Source organism: Mesitornis unicolor, unplaced genomic scaffold, assembly GCF_000695765.1.
Source record: "Mesitornis unicolor isolate BGI_N332 unplaced genomic scaffold, ASM69576v1 scaffold28813, whole genome shotgun sequence".
Lineage (NCBI taxonomy): Eukaryota > Metazoa > Chordata > Aves > Mesitornithiformes > Mesitornithidae > Mesitornis > Mesitornis unicolor.
Window position 1 is genome coordinate 43668 of NW_010173083.1, and position 22790 is coordinate 66457.

Here is a 22790-nt window from a genome sequence, read left to right on the forward strand (position 1 = left end):
GTTATTATTTAGCTTTTGCTTCTGATTAGTTTTATTTGAAAATAGATATTTTTAACCCACCTGTAGCATGCTGGTTTATATTTAGTCCCATTGATGATTCAGTCCCATATGTTGAGCTTCTTAATGTTACAAATTAAGCTAGGCTTAGAGCTAATCTCATTTTAGTAACCACCTCAAGTCCCCTTACCTCCACACTGGTATAACAGGGAGTCGTAGTCCTGCTTCCTTTGCAGTCAACTTTGAGACTTCATATAAATGCCATACAAAAAAGGACAGGTCCAGCAATTGTGCCTACAAATGCCCTGCTTTACTTTTTTTGGCATATGTTTTTATTTACTCTTTTCCAATCAATTAGTGTCTCTTTGTTCATGGTTTTATTAAAAATTGCAAAAAGTTTCTCTGTCTCTTTTAATGTCTGTTATAACTCTAGGACAGGCCCTGATAATATCAGCATTCTTAATACAATTTAATTTCTTAGACCCCTGATTTCCTTCAGTATTTTTTAATGTACATATGACTAATTCTGATACCCCTAATATGTTCTGATATTCATTAAATTTTCTGCTGCAGGCAAGAAAAGAATGCATATCCCTTTTCCAGTCATACCTATTATTTTACTGTGTGTCAGACAGAGTAGTTACAATTTTCTATAGCTTCTTAATTTACTCCAAAACTTTATCAGAAGTAGGGCAAACCACTACACATTTTTGTCTATTCTCACCTCTCATATTTTTATACTTATGCAATTGCCTTTGTATTCTACAACAAAAGTTCTATGATTCTATTGAGTTCCTTCTGTGTTTCAAATTAATTCTTAATTATTCAGCCACTTAGAACCACTTTTGTTTATTTTATAGTTATTACTAAATGGTATACATAGTCACAGGGTTAAATGCATTTATCTTGGACCACTCCTCATTCCAGCCTATTCTCTCTGTTTCTCAGCACAATTTTCTTCCATTTCACTCTGTCACCCACCTTGTGTGACCTTTCAAAAATAAGAGGAAAATCTGCCATCTCTACATCATGACAACCAAGCCCTCTTTCTTTTAAATACAGTAGAAGTAAATATTTGATCAGACTAATCATAAGGATACTGCTCATTTGACTCCTTTCAAATCAAGCATATGTAAATAGCTATGCATGTAAGTACACAAGGAAATAACAATTCTGAGAAGTTCTCTCTTCTTTCTCCCATTTGATTTTGTATTGGTTAGCCATGGATGCTTTATTCCATGGAGCAGCATAACACACTTGGCAGTTAGGGAATAAACAGATCACCACAAGTGCACATTTTGATGTATATTTCGAAGGAACACATTCCAACTTTCTGTGTAGAAAGAGTGCATAACAGTTTTGTTGGCTGGGACCTGTGGGGCACATGCAGTTCAGAAGGTCTGCCCCTGGCAGTGTTTCCAGACAACCACCTCTTATACAATGTGCATAAATTGCTCTGCTGGCCTGCCCCAAGCACTCCCTGCCTAGACCTCTTCCATCCTTCTCACCTTGCATGGCATCAACTTTGAGTTTAGCTCCATTCACTTTAACCCTGAATGCCAGCGCATTTTTATTTTTCAAAATTAATGTGTGTTAAGTAGCTTATCCCCTCAAACCTTAGGTTATCCTTTCTAGTGCATTGTGGTATATCAAATGCTGGTAATGACAAGGGCATGAAAACATATATCTTCCAATTAGATCTCAAATGTTATTTTTTAAAGCACAAAAGGTTTTAGAAAAAAAGTGTCAGCTTCCATTGGTTATTATAACAGATGTACCCTTGTGTCCTTGTGCTGGATCTTGCTGCATCCTTAAGTGAGAAGTCACATCAAAGTGTGAGCCATTACAGCCTAGTGAATAGTTTCTAATGGTTTCAGTGTCATATAGATGCTCCAGGGCATATCCAGTTAATGTGTAAGCATGCTTATCAAAGTACTGCCTGTGGGAGCTGTAATAATCTGGAGAGGCTGCTGGGTGCTCCCCCGAGGTTTGATGAGGGGACATATCTGAATGCAGGTAGTCTTTAGCTAGTACCGTGCTAGATTTTGATATTCGGTCAGAACTGGGGCTGCTTATCCTAGACAGTGTTGTGGGGCTGTTGTCATAGTCATTTTCATGAGGGCTCATAATCTTTCCATCTCGCTGTGGGATGTGCTCACAGGGAGGAGTGTTGGCAACTGTTGGGATGCGGCAAACATCTCCTGCCATCTGCTGCTGAGGGTAGTTTGCAAAACAGATAGCATGCTTCTTCCCTGTGCCATTAATGGAGACCAGTGGATCAGGGGTCGTTTTCCGCAGCTGTAGTCTGTTTTCTTCCTCTTTAATCATTTGCTGGGTAGCTCTTATTAGAGTTTCAATTTTGCTGGGCTCATGTGGACTGCTCTGATATTGCTCAGGACGGTATCGGTCACCTGATTCACTGGCAGAGCCAGGATCGGGTGAGCTAACGACACTGTCCTCATCCCAGTGTCCTCTTCCTAGGAAAGAAAGAAAGGGGACAAGTGTTGAGGTTGGAAGAGGCAAGTAATCTTGAAGAACAAGTACTCTGAACCTTGTTTTACAGACAGAAAACCAAGACAGAGGCAAGTGGCTTGTAACAAAGTCACCAAAAATGACCGGTGTACATGACTCCAGCATGTCTTCTCTGTCCTTTCCAGAACCTAAAGTATAGAGAAGGAAAGCACTGTGGAATAGTTTGTGGTCCCATGGTGACTTTATGCAGCTTACACAACAATAAACAAACAGAAGTAACAAAGCAGTTATTCTTCTTTAGAAGCATAAGAACACACAGCTGTTCGACAAGGTTACTGGGAAAATGTGATATCATATCCCAGCATACAAATATTTGATGTATAAAACTTTTAGAGTGGGAAAATATAACTATTCTTACCTCTTTTTTAAAAATAGGGCCCATAGAAATACCACAGAAGGTGTTCAACTTGTATGTAGCTGAAAGGATAGAATTGGACCTGCCAATCCTCAATAGGAAGAAAGTGAGTGACTCCCACATCTGAACAGCCAACTAAGGCCACACTATAATAAAGGGCTTGATAAAAGATTTCCTGAGATACATGCCTGCAGGAGGGCATGTGTTGGACTTGCACAAATTACTTAATGCTGCCTTTCCTTCAGCACACACAGTCTTCTTTAGGGATGAGGCTCATTGAGTTGGTCGACCGGACTCCTCAAAGGAAACCTCTTTATAGACTAGCATGAACAACTTCCCCTGCTTTGTGTTGAGTCAAGGTGTGTAAGTCCATTTGGGTGGCAGATCACTTCTGCTGCATTGCAGAGTTCATGACAAAATCAGTGATGGACTTTTGTAATGATCATACAGGGCCCTTTGTAGGTGGAACTACTGCAGTGTGAACATAATTTTATCCTTCAAATCCTCTTAAGGTCTAGGCCTAAAATGTCAGGAGCTGGACATAGAAGGGAGCTCCAGCTGCCAGAGCAATGCGGTATGTCAGGCACACCATGACACGCTAGGGAGCTGCTCAGCCACGGCTTTACACTACGTGCTCAGTTTTTCTCACTGCACAGACCATACCTACAGTGCCCCAGACTTCCTGAGGTTGACAAGAAACATGTGGGCTCATACGCAATATCCAGGGCCTGCGATACTGCTCAGCTAATTATTATTATTGTAAGGTGGCTCTGAGCCAGAATTACCAGAAGATGCATTAAAAGAACAGAAAAGGAAGAAAATGTTATCTGCCCAACAAAACTACTCTGATAGCAATGTTCACATAGCATTGTCAAAAAGAGTTTCATAGAATCATAGAATAGTTAGAGTTGGATAAGACCTTAAAGATCATCTCATCCAACCCCCCTGACATGGGCAGGGACACCTTCCACTAGATTACATTGCCCAAAGCCCTGTCCAACCTGGCCTTGAACACTTCCAGGGAGGGGGCATCCACAACTTCCCTGGGAAACCTGTGCCAGTGTGTCACCACCCTCAACACCCTTCCAGTTGTGAAGGGCCGAGGTTTGAAACTGCCTACATCTAAATGAAAACGGCACATTTGCAAGGAAAGCAAGATGTTCCTCTTCTCAATTGAGATCAACATGTCAGGTTTTACCCCTAAAGCTACATGCAGACCGAAGGCCCACTGAAACATGTTAAGACTTATTACAGTAAAAAAAGTAACTGCAGCACCTGGAATTACAGCAAAACCAAGGAACAAATTAAAATGAGATTACATTATCCATTTACATTAATTATCCTTGATGAAATTATGAAATAGAAACTTAACACAGCATGTGTTTCTCTATATATTTCTACATTATTATCTTTCTATGCTCAGTAAGAATTATCATGCATAACACTTGCCAGCAAAAATATCATATTCTGCTCAATTCTCTTTTTTGGAGAAGAAAAAGCTAGAGAAACAAAGACACAGAACAGATACAAGGAAGGAGGTGTGTTCTCATAGGAAAAGTGGAGAACAGTACTCATCAGCAAAATTTAGACATCCTTTTCTATCTTCACTTTTCTTCTGACCTTTATTCCTAGAACTTGCTAATTAATCATTGTTCTAATCTTAACAGAATTTTCCTCAGATTTAAGTAAAATAGTACAGGGTTTTTTTTATTTCCAAACCCTCATTCTGCAAGTCAATTGAATAGTAAATAGATTTTATCAGTTCTTCAGATATAACCTATGTTTTGACAGATTATTTTAGTAGACAAGCTTTTTTTTTTTATATAATGCTGTATCTATCCTTACAACTTAAACTCTGATTTTTGGGATCAGTTGCAGTCTTTCAACTCTCAACCTACCCTTTAAACTCAAGGACTTCTGGATTTTCCCAAATCCAGATCAGCCTTTCACTGTGAATTTTTTGATCAGACTCTTAAGATGTGCAACCTACCAGACACCAAGCAAGGCTTCAGGCTTGGTGCTGAAAGGATTGAAAGACTCAAATTGACTAAAAATTTTATCTGGGGATAAATGTCTGAAACCAAAACCAAATGTTAATTTGAATTGCCAATTTTAAATAAAAGTAAATAGCAAAACTTAGAGAATCTAGTAATAAGCAGTGCAGAGAAAAAAAGAAATTTAAAGAAAGTTTTTCCAAAGACTTTAAAAGGTTTTTTTAAAAATACCTAGCTTGGGTTTAGTTCTAACAAATTTTGTGCTAAATAAATTCCATCCAAATTAGTTTGATATTAAGTCAAATAAATAACAGATTTCTATCAAGTGTATAAATTTGTTCACATTTTTAAGATCATCCTTAAGATCTCACCAGTCAGATATTCCCACCTTAATTTCACAGACTAAAAAATGTATAACAAATAATAATTTGCCGTGTACAATCCAGACTGTCAAACTCAAATTGAACTGTAAGTATTCCTCATCTCCATAGATGCAATCTCTGAGACAAGAACACACATCAAGAGTCTCTCTCATTTTCTGCTTCTCACACAAACAGCTGCACATTTATGTCATGTTGTTTTATCTGAGATGGTGCCACTTCTGCAAATCCTTGTTATCTCTTACCATGAATCCTGTGCACTGAAGTTATATGGGGCATGCTGTTTTCATACACTTCTCTGCTCTCAGGGGACGACTTAGTCAGGGGCAATGCTGAACGAGAACTCCACCAGCTCTCCCTTCCTGGCTGCGGCGTGCCAAGGAAATATCGGCCAGCTTCACATCTGCCTCCTTCACAGGCCTGAGTATGGAAATGTCTCTCATCAGTCAGCCTGGAGTGGTCAAGTGTAAACCCATAGCAGAGAGCACTGCGGTCTGAGTACTGTCTGTAGGCACAGGAGACATCATGGTGCTGGGAGCTCGGTCTGTCCACGGGCTCCAGGAGCTGGGGAGAAGCTGTATCGGTCAGGGGGCTCCCTCCCCACTGGCTCTCATGGTCAGACTCGGATCTCTCGGTGTGAAATCCAGAATACTGCAAAACAGGAGAAGCACTGGGGAAATTACCATGCCTGGGAGAAATCTGCAAGTAACTACTCTGAAAAGACAGTGTATGCATGTGATAGGATGTTTTTTGTGAGCGTGCTCACATGTCTGCACCGTCTGATTGGACTCCTAGTCCTTTCCTGTACCACACTCTGTAATGAGCTCACAGATGACAGGACAGGCCTCATGAAAGTCTGAAACATCCCATGTTGACCCTTAACAGCCAGATCTTTTATGATGTGTAATATTAGGTTCAGAAACATCAACGTTGCAATTCAATATTTTTTTAATATGTCCAGGTTTTTCTTGTTGCTTTGAAAGCTAGCACTGATGCTCAGCAACGGGGCTCCAATGCTCCTCGGCAAAATGTTTTCAAAAGGGACTGCAATAATACCACCCCTGGAGCATTCTCATGTCAGATATATTCATACATTGAAACTGAAAGTATTTCTTTTTCTACGGGTTCCCTCTCTTTTCCTTATATTTTTTTTGTTGGTGGATTTTTGTTGCTTACTTGGAGTGATACCTTGGAACTTCTTTCCTCCTATTAGTAGGGAACAGAAAGCCTCCTGTAAATCCTGGGACTATCAACGCTACTACAGAGTAAAGTTCCAAAGTGGTGGTAGATTGGTAGGAAGCTAAAAATCACAGTTCTGTTGCAATGTGGGAACAAGGGAAAACCAGGAGCTATTTACAAGAAAAGGTGACTGCTAGCCAAAGCAGGCAGAGTGGGCATTTGGCACCCTCATGTAAGCAGGGCCCTCCCAACACAGAAGTAGCAATCAACAGGCAGCTAGAAAAGTAGACAGAATAGGAGCAAGGGCATTTGTTTAGAGAGAAGTGAGGATTAGGTTAAATGTCACAGATTCTTAGATATTCATAATGAATGTTTCAAACTTTTAGATACTTTTTGGGAAATTAAAAAAAAATAATTATTATTAAACCTCTTAAGATTTAGCTATCTCATTTTAGATCTTTTTATTTATTGGAACTGTCGAACTTCATGGAACATCTTTAAATCAATTTCACCCATGATTATGGATTGGGATGAGACCAAAGCTGCACATGCTCACCTCTTCAGTACTGCACACTCATGTCACAAATCAATGTATTACAACATGAAACCTTGGAATTCTTCCATTCCATCACTCACCTTCCAGATGCTCAGTCTGCCTTTTCTTTTAATAGGCATTAGGTCTCTCTCCTGAAAACATAAGCTTACCTTCCTTTTCATTTGATTGAGTTGCTATGAAACTCCTCATTATCAGCCAAGATCAAGGTTTTATGCACTTACGAATCGAAAGTACTGACCAGATGTTTGACTTACACCAACTTAAACCATCTGTGCAACATCAGTAGTGGAACTACTTCAATTCTGACATTTAATTGGGTATTTCTTCAGTATTACAGTTTATATTTAGGAATACTATTTTTTAACACGATAGATTATTTAAAGGAAAGAAAGGGTCATGGCTTTGAGGAGTTTGATTATATTTTGATATTAGTTGTCAGAAGAATGTCCATAGGTAAAAAGCCTACCAGTAGATACGGAGGAGCTCAGAAAGTTAGTACCAACATATTCATTACAAAGTTTTAGAGATGAAAAGATAGATCTGATTTTGCATAGAGGTAAGATAGTTATAGAGCCACAAAAGACTTCTTTTAAATGCCAGTAACTCGTCATATGTTATTCAGGAACTTTAGTCAGCCATCACAGTGTTATGTGACCAACTGGAATGTCTAACTCATCTATTAAATTTCTTCAAACTGCTCAGTCACAAAGATATCTTCATAAACACCAACTGACTTATTGTAAATTTTTGACAAAAATAGATAGATAAAATAAAGTTTACCATTTAAAAAATACAAATTATTAAAAAGATTTTTACTAATAAATTTTAGTTAAAATGAAAATTCACAAACGGAAAATTACTTTTGCACCTGTTCTTAATTTTAGAATTATTTTTAAAATTCTTTCTGGATTTGACTTTTATAAACTAGAGTTTTTAATTTAAAAAGTTAAGCTGAAATATAAGATAATGTAAGCATAAATACAAGTATTAAAAAACTTAAAAGTTCATTTATTTTCTTATTAAAAACAAAACTCATAGTAAGTATTTATTTCATAAGGAGGACAAAGAAAATTAATTTCTAATAATATTATAGTGAAATTCATTTTTTGACATTTGGTGATTATAATAATGCCAGAGATTATTTCAAACTCAAAATTCTTAATTTAATTTACCTCTAATTTATATTTTTCTATTAATTTTCTGTTTCTAAGGATGCCTCAGGCCCCAACATACCTTCACTTGAAGGGAATTTCTCTGTTTAACTGAAAATTTGCTCATTTTTTTATAATCTCAATTCAATTACACAGACCTTCATGCACTTTTCTTAAAGAAAGGGAAACTATTTCAAATGGTATACCAGAAATGCACAATGTAATGTCATATAACCATGTAGTCAAGACCAACAATACTTCATGCATATTCTTTGTACTCGATGTAAATGATGATTATTTGAGATCTGACCTGTAGCAGCTGCTGGACAGAACTAAATTTACATAATGAATAGCTTGTGGTTCACATTTTCTAGCAAGTTTTGATATGACTGCTTATACTTAATGTACAACATAAGCGGACACAGGCCAAAAATATGTTTAATTCCCTTTAAATCTAATCATATCTTTATTTGGCATCATTGTGCTGCTTCTACTGCTGGAGTCCTACCACTGCCTCTTCTGGGAATCTCATGTTGACAGGTGTAGACTCCAAATACAGACAAGTGTGACATGTTGACAGGGGGAGAAATGGAAAGATGATCAAAGATACTGCTTTGCTGAAATGAGAGTGGAAACACTACCTCTCAAGTCAGAATTAGGTTCTCATGTGTCAAGTGGTGAAAGACCATAGAAAATGGAATCAGATTTAATGAAAATTATGGCAAATTAAAGTTAATGATTTCTTTTTTCCAATCCCAATCTTTCCTCATCAGAACTACTTTCCTTTCTGCCTCTTGACTCCTAGCAGGCAGAATTTATGGGTTTTGGTTTCTTGGCAAAGTTTAACCAGCAGACAGAAGTTAGACTTGACAAAGAACTTCAGACAAGCAACATCTGAAATCCCTTCAGGTGATTTCTGAATTGTCTTCTGGCATAAACAACATCAATAAATAAATTAAATTGCCCTCCAGCTGGTTTCTGGAATCTGAATTGCCACATCCAGATACTAGAAATGTCTTCCAGACTGCTAATCCAGCGTACCATCACAGCACACCAGCGGCATTAGCACTGACACAGAAAGGGGCTATAGGCCATCACTAATGCTTTTTTCATACAAAGAAAAACTTCAGGAGGGCTGAAGGGGCAAGGAAATAGGAAAATATAAATTCCATGTTTAAGAAAAGCTTACTTTCCAAGAGCCCATAGAAGTGTATTAGGTCAGTAGACAATTTAATATTTCTCAGGTGATTTTCTTTTGCCTGATCTTCCATTCCTACAAGTGTCTCAGTGGCCCAAGCACTCATCCTGTCATAAGCAGCAACATCAGGTGGCTCCACACACCGTGCCAGATGTTCAAACAATAGCTGTTATAAATACCTAATTTCCTAGCAGCCTACTCAAGTTTTTATCATTATAAACACTAAATATATAGTGAAATGCTCTCAGAGTCTTCTTTTCCATGAAAAACTTTCACTATATCAGCATTAGCGGCTTTGCTCTTGATTTGTGTCTTAACCATGAGAAAAAAACATCACAGATGCAGAGTGTATTGTACTAAGAACATATGCATGCTTTTAAATCACTTTTATCTTACTTTTTACTAATGTAATCCTGAAATGTAAAATATGTTCTTTTTGCATTCACTATTATAGGCAGAACAGATGGTGAAAGGCTTAGATTAAAGTAATACAGCATGTCCATTAAAATAACCCCCACTGCTGGTGACTCTTCACCAGATCAGGAGTTATGTTTACTATAAAGAGAGTGTTTTGCTTTTCTTTTGAATACAGGGGAAGTCACCAAAGCTTTAGGCTACAGGAAGAAAAAAAAAACCAACAATGGCTGACTAGAATTCAGCCTGATTCTGTTCTCTTAACCCCGTTGAGTGATACACCCAAATTGAGGTGGATTGCAGAATTAATCCAGATTATTGTATAAAGGAGCTAAAAAATCAATTTACCTCCAAAATCAGGTGCATCAATATACACCTACTAAAGAAACATCTTACCTTCAAAAGTTCATGCATGCTATAACATGTAACACCAAAGCCTCCATCCAACAGCTCTTGTGTACATCCTTACTTGTATGTCTGTGTTCATTTTATATTATATATATAAACTGCATCCAAGAATTAAGATGATATATGAAGTAATATATATTTATCCAGATCTGACCATAAAACATTTCCATTAGAGGCAGACAACAGACAATTTCAAGTATTTTCTTTAAACAATCATCATTAATGGGAGATTAAACTCCAAAGCAGTTTTTCAGACAATCACAATTAAAAAGTTTTTCCAATCTTGTTGCTATTTCCTGTGTACATAATAGATGAGGTCTAGAGCTAGCTTTTGGAAACACAAAATATATGAGATCCAGGGCTAGATTTTGGGACCACCTCACAAGCTTTGTTATTATGGGGAAAGACTATAGACATCTTTTAACTAAATTGCTATTTCCTTTTTCGGCAAATCTCTATCAAGTCTTCATCTCTCCTAGATTTTTTTTGCCTCCCCTTCCAACTCTCCACCAGTCCAGTAGGACAGGACTAGAAGAGCACCATTCAAAGTGTCTGAGCAAATTCTACAGCTGTGTCATGAATTTTGGGTTGCTCTCCTCTCTGCTCACCCTTCTCCTCCCTAGGACTGATTTCACAGATCCCACTAGCCCACAGTATTAACGTCAGTCAGTGTTAATCAGATGCTGATTAATGCCTATAATTCAGTGAACTGAGTTTGTCCCCATAGAGTCTACAAGCACCATATTACACTATGTCTGCTTTTGCATAATATTTGAGGAGAAAAACATTATCACTGTCTTAAGTGACCAAAACATCCACCTTTTGCCCTAATAGAAAACATTCAGCTTAAATTTATTAACATGGTTTTAATGCAGTTCACACCTAATGCCTATCCTATGGGCACACAGCTGGCAAGGGAGAGGACTCTCAGTCATCACCCAATAAAGCATGTGATACCCCTTTTTCTTCAAGAGTGAAGAAAAGCAAATAGTAAGTGGAACAGAAAAAAAAAAAAGGAAAAAAGGTATGTACATTTAAAATCTCCTAAGTGCCCTTAACTTTAATTGCCCACTGCCATTATTTCACTAATAAACTTCCTGCTTCCTTCCTCCACCAAAACCCAGGCTTCTGTGTAAGCCAAAACTCATGACCTCACTTTGCAGCCTTGGCTTTTGAGTCACACTCTAATTCTCCATAACTGACTGGCAAATTATGTGGGCTGGAGACAGAGGGACACGGGCCGTTGCACCTGCTGCATGTTCTTCACAACAGCTTTTCTTAGTCTTTCAACAGTTTATTCAGTGGTGGAGAAGGATGACAGGGATACAAAGCCAAGCTGCCCGGCATTGCTTGTGGTGATGTGCTGCAATGAACGGTATGACCATTTTTCAAGATATTGGCAACTAGTGCAGCTGCTTCTTTTTGAACGATGAAATCTGCAACTTTACTACCAGGCAGCCGGTAATGAGAATGCAAAATGAAACTGAAGACTAAACATCCTGTGCTTTCAGGCAATAATTCCTGATAAACCAACAGTCTCAATGGTGCGCTGCTAGTTCAGGACTTTTTCTGGTGACAGAGATAACAAGGAGGTACTAATGAACGTCAAACTTTCAGAAAGCAATTCAATGTGGGAGGATAACAGGATAACACCTCTCCAGCCTGTCTAGGTGACTCCAGATAGCACCCTTGTCCAGCAGGGTATTGACGGTTCGCCCCAGTCTGGTGCTATGTCCAGACACAGAAAGTACAAAGGAGTGATGTGTCAAAGTTCTTTACTGAGATAGGTCTTCTTCTCACTGAAAAGTCTTTACATCTTGAGAGCAGGGTGTGAGGAGTTTCAAACACAAGCAGCTTCATATTATGAGTTGGGATTGTCCTGCTAGCAAATGAGAACTTCTGGAAGGACTGTGTAAGGGTAATATGAAGGGTAATCGCAGTAAATCAAAGATAGTAATCTTAAAAATCTAATTTAGAATTAATTGTAGGTATTTTTCCTGATTCTTTAAAGCAGTTTTATTACAATTATTTAGTGTAGTGCATTCAAGAGGAAGACTCTTTTTTTAACAACCCACAGAAATGCATATAAGCAAATGATTAAACAACAAGAGCCATAACAACCCCTGGCAAAATTAGATTCATAAAATTAAGAAATCTTGGTGCTCAGTTAATATTTCTTGTGCTAGAAGCTAGAATTTAACTGAAATTCTTACCCTTGGTAGTTTTGAGGGAGGAAAAACAAACAAACAAACAAGGAAGCTATGTAGACACTTGGGCTCACATTGAACACTCCTAGAGGTCAGTTTAGAAAACTGTGCCTACTGAGTTTCACTGCTACAGTGAAACTGTAGCCATCAAGGTCATTATTGGTTAAGTATTGACCTAGACTCTTTAAAAAAACATAGCTCTTCAATGTTACATCATGAGGATACACATTTATATCCACTGTGTGGTGGCATAAGGAAAGCAAGACTTGCATCATTATTTAGTAAACATAATGGTTATTTCAGCAAACAGATTTAGTTGAGCCAAAGGGTTGACAGTGTAAGTATGCAAGTTGCAGTGGCATTGTCTGCAGAAATCAGTTGCATAAATGTTTTAGGGAAGCTCTAGTTCAGAGACCAAATCAAGTTTGCCCCATTCTCCAAGCAGAGACACATTCCGTACACATTAGGCCTGAAAATTAAATCTGGGAAATTAAAGTCAACTGATGCCAATATCCACCTCCTAGTGCTTTCTCACTTTCAAAGCTTTGTACATAGAAAAGCTTTCTTGTTCCAGCTCAGCAAGTTGGCTTGCTGCTTTCCCTCCTCAAAACTCACTCCTCCTGACTATGATTTCAGTGTTAAACTACTGTCAAACATCTAGCAGCTTTCTAGATATGTTGGAATTATTAAAAAGTAAGTAAGAAAAAGCAAGCTTTCTCAAAAGGCAAAACTCACAATCCTCTCAAACCAAATATTTCGAAACCAACGTTTTCACTTGTCCTTCTGTCCGCTCCTCATTAACTCTGAGGCCTGCACTGTTAGTGTTGTTGATGATTTATCATGCATGCTGAATCATAAATGTTTCCAGCCTCTTAGAAACAGTTTAAAGAAACATATTCCTGTCTCAAGACCTTATAATCTGTCATCCTTTATTCCCTTTGAGAAACACGTTCTTTGGCCCATTCTAATTACTTGGGTAAAACAGCAGTCAAAAATCAAGATATTAAAAAAGATTTAATTTTGGTTTTCAAAGACAGCTACCTGTGGGTATGGTGATGTCCTTGATTTTGTCTTTGTGCTTGAGAGGCGAGATTTGCTTCCCTTTCTATTATCTGTTATGGTTGGAGTTGAATTTGCGTATGAGAATGCCGGCTTGGTAGCAGTGACCTGATCCAGGGAGAGCTGTAGTCCTTTATATTCAGTATCCCTGTATAAAAGGCAAAAGTGAAAAAAAACCTCATTTCATATCTTAATGGGAAACATTCCTTCCTTCTTAGTGGGGGGTGGAAACAAAAGATATTTCTAAGGAAAAAGAATAAAACCATCCAGGACAAGCCAGTATATTCCCCTAAAACATTTAAGTAGCATAGCTTACTAAACGATAGCACTATTTTTATACTGCAAATACGATTGCTTTTTGCATCCAACTGTTATCATCCTGATCTACTTTCTTCAGTAATAAAAAACAACAGGATGGAAGTTTCTGAGATGTATATTACAGTTCTGCACTGGTCACATAGCTAGGTAGTAAATAGGATACATTACCCTCAAAACTCTTGTGCAGTTACAAACTTACCACACGTATATATGTGTGTGGGACAAGTTCATGCATGTCTGGAGGTGCACGTAACAGCCTAAATAGATGACTAAATAAATTAAACAAATTAGTTTTTTATGGAAAACACTTTATCTTTAAGGTTATATTTTTCATTGCTCACAAGGTTTCAAACAATTGGTGCAAATGTTTGAATTTTTCTTCTTCTGAGTCTTGTGAGTGTTTATTCCTCTGGTTGAAGTTTCTTGTACTGAGTTTACCAGTCAGACAAAACAGCTAAATAAATACAAATCTTGTGATTTAAATGGTCTGTCACCTACTCACAAAATACTAGAGTTTTTCCATGGGGACTTAGATATAACAGCAGTTTGTGAGGGTCAGTGTTAGTGCCTTCAAACTTTCTAATAAATACATAAAAGTAAGGAAAACTGGCATTGCTCACAATGTCTTTCTAAGCATAACGAGGGCATATGATTGGACTGCACCCCTCTGCACACATCTGCATGTCTGCTGATACCCGAGGGAGTAAGAAATGTAGCTTTCATGTAGTCATACGGAACCTATTCTGACAATGATTTATTAAAAGAGATCCAAGCAGGAGTTTTTTCCTGGCCTACCTACCTGGAGGAAAAGAGGAAGAATTCATGGCTTTTCCCTTCCTTTGAAGAGAAGAAAGGAGAGCAAGGGAAGAATAACGCTTCTCTTACAGAGTCAAGGAGACAACATATTAATTCACATATTACTCCATGCTCCATCTAAAACCAGAGATTCATTCTTAATGAATTATACTAATAATAAATTGTCCACTCAGGTTTAACAACAGTATCTTGTTCTAAAATCACACATAGATTGATGTAAGCTCTGACAGTCTACCCTTTTTTAGAAAGGAAATGCACCACAACCTGACCATATCACAGATTAGTACACTGAAATGAAGGAACAGAAGGATAAACTTGATAAATCACTGATGAAATTTGATGAATCTTTGAACAGCCACAGATAAACCTGCAGAACAGACAAAATAATTTATGGCAGTTCTACAATATATTTTTTTGCACCTAACAAACAACAAACTTGTTGGTTGAAGATGCTTAGGTTTTTTGGCAATGCAGACAATGTGTATGTATCCACATATTTAGATATATAACACATGAAAACAAATCACTGACATTAGAACTATGCTGACTACACCGTTTCCAGTTCATAGCAGACAGAGACTGACCAAGTATAAATAAAGTTTTGTAATGTAAAATTACTTCTTAATGAGGTAATTACTTCAAATTTTGGTTGTAATAGAGATAGGTCTCTGCTATAATATTTGCATTTCAAAAACCCTGCCTGCAGTGAAAGCATCTCAGTATAGGGATTTGCTTTGGCCTATTTGACAGGTAAAACATATCCACATATTTTGAAACCATTAATCTTTCCCATGGTTACTCTCAGATTTTCCATTCAGACACCTTGACTTCACACACAAAGCTTCTCTCTCCATAACTGAGTCCTACCAAATTATCTTTATGTTACATAAAATGTCAGAAACAAAAGATGACAACTACAAAAAGGCCATTGAGGCTCTGGAGTGTGTCCAGAGAAGAGCAACGAAGCTGGTGAAAGTTCTGGAGAACAGGTCCTATGAGGAGCAGCTGAGGGAGTTCGAATTGTTTAGTTTGGAGAAAAGGAGACTGAGATGAGACCTTATCGCTCTCTACAACTAACGGAAAGGAGGTTGTAGAGAGGTGGGTGTTGGTCTCTTCTTCCATGTAACTAGTGACAGGACAAGAGGAAATGGCTTCAAGTTGCACCAGAGGAGGTTTAGATTGGATATTTGGAAAAATCTCTTTACTGAAAGAGTGGCCAAATGCTGGAACAGGCTGTCCAGGGAGGTGGTGGAGTCACCATCACTGGAGGTGTTCAAGAAGCGTGTGGATGTGGCAGGTTTAGTGGACATGGTTTAGTGGACATGGTGGTGTTAGGTTGACAGTTGGACTTGATGAACTTAGAGGTCTCTTCCAACCTTAATGATTCTGTGATTCTGTAATTAATCTTCATATTTAACTACTACAGTAGCATGAGATATTATCAATAGACCCAGTCTCATCCTAATATACACATGTCCCCTGGCTAATAAATTATAAGAAAAGGAAGGGTTCTGTGGTCTCAGTGTCAGCTGCAGAAAGTGTTGCTTCCAGAAATGAAAATCAATTAAAACTAAGTAGATCAGTTGTTAGGGATATAAGGAGGTTCTGTTTCATTTTTTATATAACCATAGAATCATTTGGTTGCAAAACACCTTTAAGATCATCAAATCCAACCATAAGCTGTCCACTACTAAACAATTTCCCTAAGCACCTTATCTACCTGTCTTTTAAATATCTCTAGGGATGGTGACTCTATCATTTCCCTGGGCAGCCCACTCCAGTGCCTGATAACTGTTTCAGTGAAGAAATTTTTCCTGATATCCAATCTAAACATACCCTAGCACAACTTGTGGCCATTTCCTCTCATCCTGTCACTTGTTACTTGGGAGAAGAGACCAACTCCCATCTCACTAAAACCTCCTTTCAGGTAGTTGTAGAGGGTGATAAGGTCTCCCTTCAGTATCCTCTTCTCCTGGCTAACCAGCCTCAGTTCACAGAATCACAGAATCACAGAACATTAGGGATTGGAAGGGACCTCAAAAGATCATCTAGTCCAATCCCCCTGCCGGAGCAGGAACACCTAGATGAGGTTGCACAGGAAGGAGTTCCCTCAACCACTCCTCATAAGACCTGCCCTCTAGATTCTTCAACAGCTTCACTGCTTTTCATTGAATGTGCTCCAGTGCCTCAATGTCCTTATTGTAGTGAGGGACCCAAAACTGAACACAGTATTCGAGATGCAGCCTCACCAGGGCTGAGTACAGGGAACAATCACTGCCCTAGTCCCACTGGCCACGCTATTTCTGATACAAGCCAGAATGCTATGAGCACACGGCCAGCTCATATTCAGCCAACTGTCAAACAGTACCCCCAGGTTCTTTTCTGCGCAGCAGCTCTCCAGCCACTCTTCCCCAGGCCTGTAGTGCTGCATGGGGTTGTTGTGACCCAAGTGCAGGACCCAGCACTTGGCCTTGTGGAACCTCATACAATTGGCCACAGCCCATTGATCCAGCCTATCCAGGTCTCTCTGTAGAGCTTTCCTACCCTCAAGCAGATGAACACTTCCATTCAGCTTGGTGTCATCTGCAAACTTACTGAACTGCACTTGATCCGTTTGACCAGATCATTGATAAAGGTGTTAAACAGAACTGGTCCTAACACTGAGCCCTGAGGAACACCACTTGTCACGAGCCTCCAACTGAATTTAGCTCCATTCACCACCACTCTTGGCCCCAGCCATCTAGCCAGTTTTTTACCCAGCAGCCTACCAACCCTTTTGCCTCCCTTTTTGCTGGAGAGCCCATAGCTCTGTGCTTCTGCCATTACCTTCCCACCTCTGGAGCATGTCACCCTGTAACAGTCTGCTGCTTTCTCATGATACTGGAAGAGTTTTAAAAAACTGGATTAAACATCACTCCAGTATTCAGACCACAGACTGAATTTGAAAGACTTCTTTCCTGCTATTACAGTCTGTGTATGGGCGAAGCATTCAAATCATAGAGGTCACGGAAATCTAAAAGAAATAAAAACAGGCAAACCAGGCTGCCCAAAACATGGCATGCCATTATATGTTACTTTTCTTAGTCCTTGGTATTGTTATGGTGAGGAGTCACCCTCCCAGACCACACATTGGAACGAACACCACAAGACGGTATTTGCAGTCAATTGCTCAGATGGTAATGTCATTTAAAAAAGGATAAGAAGAAAACTCTCTGAAGTTCTTGCTGACAAAAGCAAAGTCTACCCTTAGAAAAAGGACACATTTGCACTCTCCTTGCAGATGAAACACCTGGAACTTTTTGCATCACCGAGGTGTGATTCAATACCATCTCAACCCTATCCTAGCACAGCTGCCATTCAGAAGAGCCAAGGTAGACACCAGAACACCAATAGTAACAGGCAAATAAAAGTACCAGAAGTTTAGGAAAAAAAATTAAAAAGAAGGAAAGAAAACGTGGAGAAAGGGTCCTGTGGTCTCAGTGTCAGATGCAAAAGATATTCCACCAAGAAATGAAAATGTTCTAGTATATCCATATGCACTGTGAGGCAAAGGAGTAGACGAACCAGGGCTTCTAGTGGTACACAAATTACAGATGGAAATTCTGATAACTTCCTAGAGGAATTTCTAAAACTTCTACCACCCATGGAACTGTAATCTCCAGATTCCTGTTCTCAGACATCTGAATCCTCTATTACACAGTCTAGCAACAGAGTAGTACTGCTTCTTATGTTCTACATGTAATTCAAAAAAAGGTGGTGGATACAAGCCTCTTCCTCCAAGGTCCTCACCTTCAGGATCCCACAGGGATCCATACAATCTACATCTATCTACATAAGACTGCTGAGAGAGAGAGTGATATGGCATGTGTTTGATTGCTAACAGTATGTTGCTGACAATCGACTATTTATCTCATTTTCTGATGCAACTATCATCACTACAAACATCAGAATAACTACAGGAAATTAGCTCTTAAATGAAGAACAGATGGATCAAACTGAAACCAGACAAGACCAAAGTGATGCTTCTTTACAAAGGGAAACACATGGAAGACCTCCACCTTTTCATTATGGGAAACAGTCATTCTTTCCACAGTTGGATGGAAATTCTAGGTCCTCTGACTCCTCAAAAAACTTGGCTGCATGTGCTTTGGTAACATATGCTTCCAAAGATGTATTATTTCTCCTCTATCTTGTCTGTCCCCCCCATATGAGAATCTGGCCAGTATGGTCAATGTATCAGGCACCTACAGACTGGATTATGATGCTTCACTGTAAGCAAAAATGAAATCAGAAGACAGAGTAAAATCTTCTTGCTGCAATATGCTTCCTCCCATTTCCTTCTCAGATCTGACTCCCAGAAGCATTTCCATTCTGTGCCACGTCTCTGACTCTTGCGATGCCCATTATAAAGTTTGAGCCTAAGGTTGAAAGCACTTATTGATGTACTACAGCTAGCATCATGAAAAAACAAGGATCAATGACCATACCAACTGCACTTCTCTGCAATAAAGCACCTGAAAATTGAGAGCAAAGCATTCTTTACTAAAGCTAGAGCAAGCTGCATAGATGGAGATGGTCAAAGACTGAAGCAGAAAAGCGTCTGGAAGAGGAAGCCAATCTGTTTGCTCATGACTTGGATGCCAGCTGGATCCGCAGCTCTTGTGTGAAGCGTTCTTACAACACAGCTTTAGAAGATCCTTTCTGCCTACTACCATTGCCAAAATGTGCAATATGCAATTGCAAAAGTTTAAAATTGCAAATGTGCAATACTTCTGGTAACAGAAGTGATCATCAATTCTTAGCAGATAGACCCAAAAAAGAACAGTAAGGGTGTATCAGAACACCACAAAACCTGAATTCTTGGCAAACAACGGAGCTTGCACAAATATGGCAACTGAGAGTGTGGATAGAACTCACCATGAAACTGAGAAAAAGAGAGGTTTTTTATATGGCCTTTTTGAAGGAAAAAAGATGAGGAAGAAGTGAGTCAGCATTGCTAGAAATAATACTGGGAAGACTAGAATTAGTGGCGGAGGCCCAGTGGGCACAGTGCGGCCTAAGACAAAAGTATACAGACAAGCCAGGCTTTTTTGTAGTTGTGTTTCTTCAAGTAACAGGGTGGTGTTTGAGACTACTTTAACTGAAATCTAAAAACTAAACTGAGACTAGATATTAGCATTGGAGAGCTAAAGGCACAAATAGTTTTGAAGATATTAAGATTCCCTACTTGAAGACAGTGTTAGCTATGGAACAGAAGAGAACTTAAGCCCTGAGAAATGCTTTCAAACAGAAAAAGCAGCTCAACAGGATGTATCCAGAGGAAGGAGTAAAATAACAACGTCCATTAGCGAAGAATATATATCCAGATTCAACCAAAAGAATTCAAGATGGACAAACAGACCCAAGAATAGAGATCTTCTATATCTACAGTCATAAGCATATTAACCTTCAAAACAAGAAGAAAACCTTAAAAAAGGGGGAAAAAAAGGGAAAAAAAATTATAAAATGCTCAGCTCATAGAAAACTCTAGAAAATCCATAAGAGTACCTTTTTACATTAATGCCACAACATGCCAGAAAGGAAGAATAAGCTATATGTGCAGTGACTGAGAATAGACAGACAACCAACAGAGACAGATATTTACAGTGTATTCTATCAAAAGATGCTAAATCTAGACATCTTAAAGATTAACAAAAATTTGGGTTTCATACATGGAGTAGTTGGATAGGAAATGCATTTCAGTTTATTCTCTCCAGCAGCAATCAAAATATCAGTATACAACCGGAAACAGATCTTACTCTTATTCTTAGGTATCTTTCAAGCAGTAGTCTGAACAATATGCAGTGATCATACTGTCACTGGAAATCATGGAAAATAAAAAAATAAAAAGGCATCATGTGACTGCCTAAACTTGACAAACACTAGATAACCTACACCTGTGTCACTCCCTACACATATTAAAGTAATTAATGAAGTACAAACATTAGATCGTCTTAATGCAGCAGGTTCCTACACCATGGGTACAATCATTCATATGAATGAAGTAAAGTGGAAAGCATAGTTCATGCAGAAGAAAACAAGGTGCAATTTTAATTTGCTGCACTGTTATGTCTATTGAACACATAGTATATGTACATCATTTCCTCTAGCTTTACATGAAAAATCTATGAGGAGTCATATGCGTTCTGCATTTCTTCTAATTAAAAATCAGAAAAATATATTTGACAAATTTTCTGCCAGTCTAACAGAACACAGAACAGAAATTGTGAGCTTAGACTAAAGGTGTTAATGTCATTAATGTTCAGTCTTTGTTTCTGAGTTGTTGCAATTCAGTTAAAATCAGACATAAAGGTGGTAAAAGTCTGGCACTTCCTCATGCATGTCTGACCACAATGCTGTAATATATCATTCTTCTACTTTTAAACAATGTCTGCAACTTTTAACATTTCCATGCTGCGGCTCACGCAATGCTAACAGAGTGCCATTCAGCATATGAGTGAAAAGAGAACAGATTCTGGCTGTTTGTCATCTTCATGGCTTCCTAAATCAGCAGATGGCACAACAAAACAGACAATTTCCTCATCTGCTGCCTCCTCTGTTCATGTACAATGTGTCTCAGAAATGTTTACAAAGGCCTCGGCCTGCTCATGAGACTTGTCAGGCGGCGTGTATGCAATCCCTTTAGCATTGTCAAAATAAGGAGGTTTCACTTGGCTCATACAGGAAGCCAAATCTCAGGACAAAGTGGGGAGAAAAACTATTGAACCTCAGTGCTTGTTATGAAACTACACTGACATTCAGTTGTGGGACCTCAGAGATACCCCCTGCCTCAGTTTTTCCATGAGTAATTGGGATGATATTAATAATCCTCCTTTCTAAAACTTCTCCAATGAAAAGTCCTAGATAGGCCTGACCTATGGCTCACCAAAGTAATTGGAAAGACCCTCCAGAAATCTTTCAAGTCGTTGTTTATCGTTAGTAAATTTAATGGCTAAGCAATGCATCTAGTTGGAGAAGTAAGAGATCTGTATATTGGATCCCTTCGTTAAGTTTCAGGCACCCATCTATCTCCATAAATAGCACAAGCTAGATGTTTACATTTTGTTATACATGTTATCATGTTTCCGTATTTGCCTTTAAAGACAGAACAAGCCAAACCAGGAAGTTTAGTTAAAAGATTTGACACATTCAGGAAAACTGAAGCACAAAGCAAGTTTCCTCTACGGATCATTTAACACAAATGGCTGAGGATATCATCTAGACAGCTACTGTCAGAGAAATTTTGTATTTTCCCTGACTGGTTTCTCATCTCAGAATGCAGTCATTTAACTGTCAATTGGAGTTAAATAAAACATCCTGGTCTCCAGATAATCATGGTGTAGCAGAGTTTTCAGCAGTGTGAAGGTATAGTTTGTCATTCGCAACCGCATGTCTAGCCATCTCTGGCTCCAAAAGGAGTCCTTTGTAGACTGTATTTGCCCTTATTTACTAGATTTACTAGATGAAAATATGTGCCAGTGATTTATTATTGTTTGTGAATAAAATGTCTGAGATATCCTAGACTAATTATATATAAATAGAATCATAATTTTTAGTTACAGATAGCATTGAAAAAATGCTTTAGCTAAAAATAAAATAAATCAGAATTTAAATCTGTAACATTTATTTATACTGGGAGTATTTTCTTTCAAACGCAAGATGTCTAGGAGTGCAGCTGACTAAAAGTCATGTTCGGTGTATATTCAGTGCTTGTCAAGCTAAATGGAGTAATATATTAGACAGTACTTTATAAACATTTGTATATGTTAGAATCTACCTGATAACAAGAAATTTGGATTAGAGGAATATAGACTGTAATGCATTTTTTTTTAAGATGACCACAAAATTATTAAGAATGGACCCCAGTGCAATACCTTATCTGAAGGCATGTTTAACCTTGCAGAACTCCGTGATTCACGTCATGCTGTCAATCTTTATTAATTTATTCTTTGTAATTATTTGGGGTTTTCCATTACTTTATAGGCATCTGCACTTTCAAAATAATATTTCTGACTAAGCAAAAAGCCTGTTAAATGAGACTTTTAAGAGGTTGTTTGGTTTTTTTCTTCTAACTAGTCACTTTAAACAATTCCATCAAAAACAATGTCACCTCAGTGCACCTGCACTTGTGCATACACAGCAGTCCTTTGGGAACTAATGCCATGAAAACACAAGATCTCACATATT

The 22790-nt window shown here is 38.4% G+C and overlaps 1 protein-coding gene across 1 annotated transcript in view; it reads right to left on the reverse strand.

The window, feature by feature from the left end:
• Positions 1-1743: 1743 nt before the first annotated feature.
• The window catches only part of SIM1 (single-minded family bHLH transcription factor 1), a 38844-nt gene continuing 17797 nt past the window's right edge, over positions 1744-22790 (reverse strand). Inside the window, exons 8-10 of the mRNA XM_010180604.1 lie at positions 13413-13578; positions 5504-5909; positions 1744-2474 (exon numbers count right to left, since the gene is read on the reverse strand). Coding sequence (XP_010178906.1) covers positions 1744-2474; positions 5504-5909; positions 13413-13578 — 1303 coding nt within the window. The remainder of the gene's footprint in view (positions 2475-5503; positions 5910-13412; positions 13579-22790) is intronic.